The sequence below is a fragment of the Cherax quadricarinatus genome, chromosome 23, assembly GCF_038502225.1.
Source record: "Cherax quadricarinatus isolate ZL_2023a chromosome 23, ASM3850222v1, whole genome shotgun sequence".
Taxonomy (NCBI): domain Eukaryota; kingdom Metazoa; phylum Arthropoda; class Malacostraca; order Decapoda; family Parastacidae; genus Cherax; species Cherax quadricarinatus.
In genome coordinates this window covers 13,770,589-13,782,912 of record NC_091314.1, presented here as the reverse complement: position 1 = coordinate 13,782,912, position 12,324 = coordinate 13,770,589, and the positions used below count along the sequence as shown (strand labels likewise).

Below are 12,324 nucleotides of genomic sequence, written 5' to 3'. Positions count from 1 at the left end.
TTGTTGATGTTATCATAGTTGATGTTATTATAGTTGATGTTATCATAGTTGATGATATCATAGTTGATGTTATCATTGTTGATGTTATCATTGTTGATGTTATCATAGTTGATGTTATCATTGTTGATGCTATCATTGTTGATGTTATCATAGTTGATGTTATCATTGTTGATGTTATCATAGATGATGTTATCATTGTTGATGTTATCATAGTTGATGTTATCATAGTTGATGTTATCATAGTTGATGTTATCATAGTTGATGTTATCATAGTTGATGTTATCATAGTTGATGTTATCATAGTTGATGTTATCATTGTTGAAGTTATCATAGTTGATGTTATCATTGTTGATGTTATCATAGTTGATGTTATCATTGTTGATGTTATCATAGTTGATGTTATCATAGTTGATGTTATCATAGTTGATGTTATCATAGTTGATGTTATCATAGATGATGTTATCATTTTTGATGTTATCATAGTTGATGTTATCATTGTTGTTATCATTGTTGATGCTATCATAGTTGATGTTATCATTGTTGATGTTATCATTGTTGATGTTATCATAGTTGATGTTATCATTGTTGATGTTATCATAGTTGATGTTATCATAGTTGATGTTATCATAGTTGATGTTATCATTGTTGATGCTATCATAGTTGATGTTATCATTGTTGATGTTATCATTGTTGATGTTATCATAGTTGATGTTATTATAGTTGATGTTATCATAGTTGATGATATCACAGTTGATGTTATCATTGTTGATGTTATCATTGTTGATGTTATCATAGTTGATGTTATCATTGTTGATGTTATCATTGTTGATGTTATCATAGTTGATGTTATCATTGTTGATGTTATCATAGTTGATGTTATCATTGTTGATGTTATCATAGTTGATGTTATCATAGTTGATGTTATCATAGTTGATGTTATCATTGTTGATGTTATCATAGTTGATGTTATCATAGTTGATGTTATCATAGTTGATGTTATCATAGTTGATGTTATCATAGTGGATGCTATCATAGTTGATGTTATCATAGTTGATGTTATCATTGTTGATGTTATCATAGTTCATGTTATCATAGTTGATGTTATCATAGTTGATGTTATCATAGTTGATGCTATCATAGTTCATGTTATCATAGTTGATGTTATCATTGTTGATGTTATCATAGTTGATGTTATCATAGTTGATGTTATCATAGTTGATGTTATCATAGTTGATGTTATCATAGTTGATGCTATCATAGTTGATGTTATCATAGTTGATGTTATCATTGTTGATGATATCATAATTGATGTCATCATAGTTGATGTTATCTTAGTTGATGTTATCATTGTTGATGGTATCATAGTTGATGTTAACATAGTTGATGTTATCATAGTTGATGTTATCATAGTTGATGTTATCATAGTTGATGTTATCATAGTTGATGCTATCATAGCTGATGTTATCATTATCATTGTTGATGCTATAATAGTTGATGTTATCATTGTTGATGTTATCATTGTTGATGTTATCATAGTTGATGTTATCATAGTTGATGTTATCATTGTTGATGTTATCATAGTTGATGTTATCATAGTTGATGTTATCATAGTTGATGTTATCATTGTTGATGTTATCATTGTTGATGGTATCATAGTTCATGTTATCATAGTTGATGTTATCATAGTTGATGTTATCATAGTTGATGTTATCATTGTTGATGTTATCATTGTTGATGTTATCATAGTTGATGTTATCATTGTTGATGTTATCATAGTTGATGTTATCATAGTTGATGTTATCATAGTTGATGTTATCATAGTTGATGTTATCATAGTTGATGTTATCATAGTTGATGTTATCATTGTTGATGTTATCATAGTTGATGTTATCATAGTTGATGTTATCATAGTTGATGTTATCATAGTTGATGTTATCATTGTTGATGTTATCATAATTGATGTCATCATAGTTGATGTTATCATAGTTGATATTATCATTGTTGATGTTATCATAGTTGATGTTATCATAGTTGATGTTATCATAGTTGATGTTATCATAGTTGATGTTATCATAGTTGAGGTTGTCATAGTTGATGTTATCATAGTTGATGTTATCATTGTTGATGTTATCATTGTTGCTATCACAGTTGATGTTATCATAGTTCATGTTATCATTGTTGATGTTATCATTGTTGTTATCATAGTTGATGTTATCATAGTTGATGTTATCATAGTTGATGTTATCATAGTTGATGTTATAGTTGATGTTATCATAGTTGATGTTATCATAGTTGATGTTATCATTGTTGATGTTATCATAGTTGATGTTATAATAGTTGATGTTATCATAGTTGATGTTATCATTGTTGATGTTATCATAGTTGATGTTATCATAGTTGATGTTATAATAGTTGATGTTATCATTGTTGATGTTATCATAATTGATGTTATCATAGTTGATGTTATCATAGTTGATGTTATCATTGTTGATGTTATCATTGTTGATGTTATCATAGTTCATGTTATCATTGTTGATGTTATCATTGTTGTTATCATAGTTGATGTTATCATAGTTGATGTTATCATAGTTGATGTTATCATAGGTGGTGTTATCATAGTTGATGTTATCATTGTTGATGTTATCATAGTTGATGTTATCATTGTTGATGTTATCATAGTTGATGTTATCATTGTTGATGTTTCATAGTTGATGTTATCATAGTTGATGTTATCATAGTTGATGTTATCATAGTTGATGTTATCATAGTTGATGTTATCATAGGTGGTGTTATCATAGTTGATGTTATCATTGTTGATGTTATCATAGTTGATGTTATCATTGTTGATGTTATCATAGTTGATGTTATCATTGTTGATGTTTCATAGTTGATGTTATCATAGTTGATGTTATCATAGTTGATGTTATCATAGTTGATGTTATCATAGTTGATGTTATCATTGTTGAAGTTATCATAGTTGATGTTATCATTGTTGATGTTATCATAGTTGATGTTATCATTGTTGATGTTATCATAGTTGATGTTATCATAGTTGATGTTATCATAGTTGATGTTATCATAGTTGATGTTATCATAGATGATGTTATCATTTTTGATGTTATCATAGTTGATGTTATCATTGTTGTTATCATTGTTGATGCTATCATAGTTGATGTTATCATTGTTGATGTTATCATTGTTGATGTTATCATAGTTGATGTTATCATTGTTGATGTTATCATAGTTGATGTTATCATAGTTGATGTTATCATAGTTGATGTTATCATTGTTGATGCTATCATAGTTGATGTTATCATTGTTGATGTTATCATTGTTGATGTTATCATAGTTGATGTTATTATAGTTGATGTTATCATAGTTGATGATATCATAGTTGATGTTATCATTGTTGATGTTATCATTGTTGATGTTATCATAGTTGATGTTATCATTGTTGATGTTATCATTGTTGATGTTATCATAGTTGATGTTATCATTGTTGATGTTATCATAGATGATGTTATCATTGTTGATGTTATCATAGTTGATGTTATCATAGTTGATGTTATCATAGTTGATGTTATCATAGTTGATGTTATCATAGTTGATGTTATCATAGTTGATGTTATCATTGTTGAAGTTATCATAGTTGATGTTATCATTGTTGATGTTATCATAGTTGATGTTATCATTGTTGATGTTATCATAGTTGATGTTATCATAGTTGATGTTATCATAGTTGATGTTATCATAGTTGATGTTATCATAGATGATGTTATCATTTTTGATGTTATCATAGTTGATGTTATCATTGTTGTTATCATTGTTGATGCTATCATAGTTGATGTTATCATTGTTGATGTTATCATTGTTGATGTTATCATAGTTGATGTTATCATTGTTGATGTTATCATAGTTGATGTTATCATAGTTGATGTTATCATAGTTGATGTTATCATTGTTGATGTTATCATTGTTGATGTTATCATAGTTGATGTTATTATAGTTGATGTTATCATAGTTGATGATATCATAGTTGATGTTATCATTGTTGATGTTATCATTGTTGATGTTATCATAGTTGATGTTATCATTGTTGATGTTATCATTGTTGATGTTATCATAGTTGATGTTATCATTGTTGATGTTATCATAGTTGATGTTATCATTGTTGATGTTATCATAGTTGATGTTATCATAGTTGATGTTATCATAGTTGATGTTATCATTGTTGATGTTATCATAGTTGATGTTATCATAGTTGATGTTATCATAGTTGATGTTATCATAGTTGATGTTATCATAGTGGATGCTATCATAGTTGATGTTATCATAGTTGATGTTATCATTGTTGATGTTATCATAGTTCATGTTATCATAGTTGATGTTATCATAGTTGATGTTATCATAGTTGATGCTATCATAGTTCATGTTATCATAGTTGATGTTATCATTGTTGATGTTATCATAGTTGATGTTATCATAGTTGATGTTATCATAGTTGATGTTATCATAGTTGATGTTATCATAGTTGATGCTATCATAGTTGATGTTATCATAGTTGATGTTATCATTGTTGATGATATCATAATTGATGTCATCATAGTTGATGTTATCTTAGTTGATGTTATCATTGTTGATGGTATCATAGTTGATGTTAACATAGTTGATGTTATCATAGTTGATGTTATCATAGTTGATGTTATCATAGTTGATGTTATCATAGTTGATGCTATCATAGCTGATGTTATCATTATCATTGTTGATGCAATAATAGTTGATGTTATCATTGTTGATGTTATCATTGTTGATGTTATCATAGTTGATGTTATCATAGTTGATGTTATCATTGTTGATGTTATCATAGTTGATGTTATCATAGTTGATGTTATCATAGTTGATGTTATCATTGTTGATGTTATCATTGTTGATGGTATCATAGTTCATGTTATCATAGTTGATGTTATCATAGTTGATGTTATCATAGTTGATGTTATCATTGTTGATGTTATCATTGTTGATGTTATCATAGTTGATGTTATCATTGTTGATGTTATCATAGATGATGTTATCATAGTTGATGTTATCATAGTTGATGTTATCATAGTTGATGTTATCATAGTTGATGTTATCATTGTTGATGTTATCATAGTTGATGTTATCATAGTTGATGTTATCATAGTTGATGTTATCATAGTTGATGTTATCATAGTTGATGTTATCATTGTTGATGTTATCATAATTGATGTCATCATAGTTGATGTTATCATAGTTGATATTATCATTGTTGATGTTATCATAGTTGATGTTATCATAGTTGATGTTATCATAGTTGATGTTATCATAGTTGATGTTATCATAGTTGAGGTTGTCATAGTTGATGTTATCATAGTTGATGTTATCATTGTTGATGTTATCATTGTTGCTATCACAGTTGATGTTATCATAGTTCATGTTATCATTGTTGATGTTATCATTGTTGTTATCATAGTTGATGTTATCATAGTTGATGTTATCATAGTTGATGTTATCATAGTTGATGTTATAGTTGATGTTATCATAGTTGATGTTATCATAGTTGATGTTATCATTGTTGATGTTATCATAGTTGATGTTATAATAGTTGATGTTATCATAGTTGATGTTATCATTGTTGATGTTATCATAGTTGATGTTATCATAGTTGATGTTATAATAGTTGATGTTATCATTGTTGATGTTATCATAATTGATGTTATCATAGTTGATGTTATCATAGTTGATGTTATCATTGTTGATGTTATCATTGTTGATGTTATCATAGTTCATGTTATCATTGTTGATGTTATCATTGTTGTTATCATAGTTGATGTTATCATAGTTGATGTTATCATAGTTGATGTTATCATTGTTGATGTTATCATTGTTGATGTTATCATAGTTTATGTTATCATTGTTGATGTTATCATTGTTGTTATCATAGTTCATGTTATCATAGTTGATGTTATCATAGTTGATGTTATCATTGTTGATGTTATCATTGTTGATGTTATCATAGTTCATGTTATCATTGTTGATGTTATCATTGTTGTTATCATAGTTCATGTTATCATTGTTGATGTTATCATAATTGATGTTATCATAGTTGATGTTATCATAGTTGATGTTATCATAGTTGATGTTATAGTTGATGTTATCATAGTTGATGTTATCATAGTTGATGTTATCATAGTTGATGTTATCATTGTTGATGTTATCATAGTTGATGTTATAATAGTTGATGTTATTATAGTTGATGTTATCATTGTTGATGTTATCATAGTTGATGTTATCATAGTTGATGTTATCATAGTTGATGTTATCATAGTTGATGTTATCATAGTTGATGTTATCATAGGTGATGTTATCATAGTTGATGTTATCATAGTTGATATTATCATTGTTGATGTTGTCATAGTTGATGTTATCATAGGTGATGTTATCATTGTTGATGTTATCATAGTTGATGTTATCATAGTTGGTGTTATCATAGTTGAGGTTATCATAGTTGATGTTATCATTGTTGATGTTATCATAGTTGATGTTATCATAGTTGATGTTATCATTGTTGATGTTATCATTGTTGATGTTATCATTGTTGATGTTATCATAGGTGATGTTATCATTGTTGATGTTATCATAGTTGATGTTATCATAGTTGATGTTATCATTGTTGATGTTATCAATGTTGATGTTATCATAGTTGATGTTATCATTGTTGATGTTATCATTGCTGATGTTATCATTGTTGATGTTATCATAGTTGATGTTATCATAGTTGATGTTATCATATTTGATGTTATCATTGTTAATGTTATCATAATTGATGTCATCGTAGTTGATGTTATCATAGCTGATGTTATCATAGCTGATGTTATCATAGTTGATGTTATCATAGTTGATGTTATCATAGTTGATGTTATCATTGTTGATGTTATCATAGTTGATGTTATCATAGTTGATGTTATCATAGTTGATGTTATCATTGTTGATGTTATCATAGTTGATGTTATCATTGTTGATGTTATCATAGTTGATGTTATCATAGTTGATGTTATCATAGTTGATGTTATCATTGTTGATGTTATCATAGTTGATGTTATCATTGTTGATGTTATCATAGTTGATGTTATCATAGTTGATGTTATCATTGTTGATGTTATCATAGTTGATGTTATCATAGTTGATGTTATCATTGTTGATGTTATCATAGTTGATGTTATCATTGTTGATGTTATCATAGTTGATGTTATCATAGTTGATGTTATCATAGTTGATGTTATCATTGTTGATGTTATCATAGTTGATGTTATCATAGTTGATGTTATCATAGTTGATGTTATCATTGTTGATGTTATCATAGTTGATGTTATCATAGTTACTCTTTGTTGATGACAGTTTTTTTTTTGTTTGTTTGTTTGGACATTCTAAAGAAAAGCTCCGAATTGAAGACTAAGACAAATGTACAGTATAACATTTGGGTAACTTTATTAATGAAACGGTTCGCCTACACAGTAGTCTTCTTCAGCCAAATACAGAGGCAGTAGTAGCAGTGAAAGATACACAAGTGTTGAACATGTATCTTAATCTTCAACTTGTCGGTGTTTTATACAATTTTCAACAAAACCTGCAAAGGCTAGTGGAGTACTTTCGCTGGGTAAAAGAAATTAAAAGTGAACACAGAAAACAAGCAAGATGATTGTAACAAAAAACCTGATAATCTCTAAAGTCGTATAAGAGAAGATTCATACTCCGAGAGCTGTATGAGTGAGGTTACATTGATCCCTACTTCAGGAATCTAAGTCTTCTTGACTGGTGGGGGAACAGGTCACCTGCAGCCATAATGACCCTCCTGTAGTCGAGAGGCTTTAAGTTTAAACACCATTAACCAGCCATGCCTTATAGTGGACTCTGCTTATGCTGAATATAACCTGACCCAGGATGAGATGTGCAAGGCTGTGCTGCATTACTCAACATTAATATATCACACACATACGCTCATATTAATACATACATACATAAGCAGATGAACACAAGTATGTATAAGTATGCACATGCATACTCGCTGTTAATGTGTATACAGTGTTGTCAACGTACACGTGAAGAATAGGGAGTAAACATTTTTTCTTTGTGGATGATTATGACAACTTATCCAACACTCCAGACACATGTAAAGAAATATTTGTCGTGTTGTGAATTTTAACACATATAGAGTAATACAGTGAACGAGACAGTGAGCTGTGACTCAACTCCTGCAACCACAAATAGGTAGGGACACACACACACACACACACACACACACACACACACACACACACACACACACACACACACACACACACACACACACACACACACACACACACACACACACACACACACACACACACACACACACACACACGCACACACAGACGAGGTTTCCGAGTGGTGAAGGAGAGGGACTTGAAATCCATTGGGCTCTGTCGGCATAGGTTCGAATCCTGTCCGCAGCGATTATTTATGAAGAGTGATGTAGTGGAGGCAGGATCCATACGTAGCTTTAAGAAGAGGTACGATAAGGCTCTTGGAGCAGGTAGAGAATAGGCCAATACACACACACACACACCCGCGCGAGTTTTAGGAAATATTTCTTCAGCCTCAGGTTAATCACGAAGTGGAATGATCTCGAGAAACAAGGAGGTAGGAAGCGTTCATAGTCCTAAGAACAGGTACGACAGGACCCCACTCAGAAACAGGAGCTGAGAGGGCACACATTTAGAAACATCCCACTGATGATGCAACCTTGGACAGATAAAACTATCAGTCTAACATGCTGCTGTTTCCGGAGATATTTTAAAGAGCCTTAGTTGACACAGTGAAAAATGTACATGTCACATATACATTGTGTGGTCTCATGAGGCGGGACAGTGTCGTGGGGTCGAAACCTGGCCAGCCGCAGTTTGGTGTGTGTGTGTATATATATATATATATATATATATATATATATATATATATATATATATATATATATATATATATATATATATAGTAATGGACGACTGTCAGTGAATAAACAGAAGGTTGGATGGGGGGGGGGCTTGTACCGTGGTTCTGAGATTAACAGGTCTGTAGTTACTTCTCACAGAGGGCGCTGCCGTGTCCTGTCTGTGTCATTGGCTACTGTCTGTAAACCTATTGCCCCTTCCCACAGCCCCAGCAGCTCTCACAGTAAATCTATCCTCATTTCCCTCAAAGTTGTGGGAAAGGACAATAGGGTTACAGACAGTAGCCGCTGACGCAGGCAGGACACAGCAGCGCCTTATGTTAAACTTTTCTATTAAAAGCCCCGTAGATCAGTGGTAAAGCACTGGACCCATAACCTCGGAACTACGGTAAGTGAGGCTCTCTACTTCTGCCCCCATCCCTTCCCCTCATAATGTGTTGGTCATTCCTGTGCCTCGCCTTTAATTTATTCTTTTTTAAGGTCATTTTCTGTCCCGTGGCTATTGTAAGCAAGGTTGGGAAAGAGAACTTGTGATAAAGTAGGACACACTATAATTTTTGGTGAGTGTATCCATTTCCCATTTTCCTTAAATACCCATTCCCTGTGTATTGTACAGATAGCATTTGCATCGGCTAATACAGAGGGAACTGTTTCGGCTTTTTACTGATGTTAAACGAAAAAAAAAAATACTGGGGAGCCATACAGATGAATATTTTGTCGTCACACAGAGAACGTACATTTAATAACGGGAAAATTTCAATAATAATGACCTTCATGAAAAAAAGGTCACTGTCTGACCTTTTAATGGGGATAATCCTAGGGTGCCTGTCCTTAGTAATTTGTATATGGAATTGTTTGGGTCCAGACCCAGGACCAGTCACCTGTGTCCAGACCCAGGACCAGTCATCTGTGTCCAGACCAGAACCAGTCATCTGTGTCCAGACCCAGGACCAGTCACCTGTGTCCAGACCCAGGACCAGTCATCTGTGTCCAGACCCAGGACCAGTCACCTGTGTCCAGACCCAGGACCAGTCACCTGTGTCCAGACCAAGGACCAGTCACCTGTGTCCAGACCCAGGACCAGTCACCTGTGTCCAGACCCAGGACCAGTCATCTGTGTCCAGACCCAGGACCAGTCACCTGTGTCCAGACCCAGGACCAGTCACCTGTGTCCAGACCCAGGACCAGTCACCTGTGTCCAGACCCAGGACCAGTCACCTGTGTCCAAACCCAGGACCAGTCACCTGTGTCCAGACCCAGGACCAGTCACCTGTGTCCAGACCCAGGACCAGTCATCTGTGTCCAGACCAGAACCAGTCATCTGTGTCCAGACCCAGGACCAGTCATCTGTGTCCAGACCAGAACCAGTCATCTGTGTCCAGACCAGAACCAGTCATCTGTGTCCAGACCAGAACCAGTCATCTGTGTCCAGACCCAGGACCAGTCATCTGTGTCCAGACCAGAACCAGTCACCTGTGTCCAGACCCCGTACCAGTCACCTTTGTCCAGACCCAGGACCAGTCGCCTGTGTCCAGACCCAGGACCAGTCACCCTCGTGGTAAAGACTAGTTGATGCATCCTAGATTTAGAAGAAGAATAGTTCAGATTATTAATCCAAGAATGCCAAGCAGTGTGGTTTATATTCCTTGAGGTTCCTAGATCCTCTTCCCTAAGATGCAACTTACAACAGCTCACCAGCACACAGGTACCTATTTAATGCTAGGTTAACAAGAGGAGCGGGTGTTTAAAACACTTACCCACATCAAAAGTCAATATCTGCATGAACTACAGTGCTGATATGAACTTAATACTTAAACTGTTAAACTGGAACATATATTGAAACTAAAAAAGACGAGAGTATATCTACACTTACATTAGATATGTGACATAAAAACTGTTAGATTAATTATTAGAAGCAAAATTATAAACTCCTACTAAGTTCACATGATACTGAGGTCGATAGTTGAATACAGGTACCCAGTTACTAAGGTACCCAGGTACCCAGTTACTAAGGTACCAAGGTGCCCAGTTACTAAGGTACCAAGGTGCCCAGTTACTTAGGTTCCTAGGTACCCAGTTACCAAGGTACCCAGGTTCCAAGGTGCCAGACTGCAAAAGAGCTGTGTTCCTGTTGTTTCAACTTACAATTTGTGTACCTTATGTTTCAACTTACAAGTTGTGTTGCTGTTTTTTCAACTTGTTATTTACCTTTTGTTTCAACTTACAAGTTGTGTACCTGTTGTTTCAACTTACAACAAGTTGTGTACCTGTTGTTTCAACTTACAACAAGTTGTGTACCTGTTGTTTCAACTTACAAGTTGTGTACCTGTTGTTTCAACTTACAACAAGTTGTGTACCTGTTGTTTCAACTTACAACAAGTTGTGTACCTGTTGTTTCAACTTACAACAAGTTGTGTACCTGTTGTTTCAACTTACAACAAGTTGTGTACCTGTTGTTTCATAGAAAACAATGTCAAAGAGAACGATTATATTTTCATACTGCGTATCAGCGATTATAATAAGAATGTTCAAGTGTTTCGTTTGTAGGTTTAAGAAGACTAGTTTGTATACTTACCAAACTATCCATCAGCAGCTGGTCGGCTCTCAGATACACACTGATGGAGGGAGACGCAGGCAGACACTGGTGGAGGGAGACGCAGGCAGACACTGGTGGAGGGAGACGCAGGCAGACACTGGTGGAGGGAGACGCAGACACTGGCACAAGGAGACAGTGAGGGAGACACTGACGCTGGTAAACACTGAAGGGTGCAGCAAGTATGCCAGGGAGTCGGAGACATCACGTGATACAAAAACTCAACAGTTCCCTGTGTATTGTACAGATAGCATTTGCATCGGCTAATACAGAGGGAACTGTTTCGGCTTTTTACTGATGTTAAACGAAAAAAAAAAATACTGGGGAGCCATACAGATGAATATTTTGTCGTCACACAGAGAACGTACATTTAATAACGGGAAAATTTCAATAATAATGACCTCAATGAAAAAAAAAAGTCACTGTCTGACCTTTTAATGGGGATAATCCTAGGGTGCCTGTCCTTGGTAATTTGTATATGGAATTGTTTGGGTCCAGACCCAGGACCAGTCACCTGTGTCCAGACCCAGGACCAGTCACCTGTGTCCAGACCCAGGACCAGTCATCTGTGTCCAGATCCAGGACCAGTCATCTGTGTCCAGACCCAGGACCAGTCACCTGTGTCCAGACCCAGGACCAGTCACCTGTGTCCAGACCCAGGACCAGTCACCTGTGTCCAAACCCAGGACCAGTCACCTGTGTCCAGACCCAGGACCAGTCACCTGTG

General features: G+C 33.8%; 1 protein-coding gene across 6 annotated transcripts in view; it reads right to left on the bottom strand.

Moving 5' to 3' along the window:
* LOC138853125 (zinc finger homeobox protein 2-like) overlaps positions 1-12,030 on the bottom strand; it is an 88,896-nt gene extending 76,866 nt beyond the window's left edge. For 3 of the 6 annotated variants that reach the window (XM_070087922.1, XM_070087923.1, XM_070087924.1), the window contains exon 1: positions 11,580-12,028. In XM_070087922.1, the coding sequence (XP_069944023.1) occupies positions 11,580-11,591 (12 nt within the window). In that variant the 5' untranslated portion in view covers positions 11,592-12,028. Of the gene's footprint in view, positions 1-11,579 lie in introns of all 6 variants that reach the window. The other 3 variants (XM_070087925.1, XM_070087926.1, XM_070087927.1) reach the window with 2 other exon arrangements.
* Between the last annotated feature and the right edge of the window lie 294 nt (positions 12,031-12,324).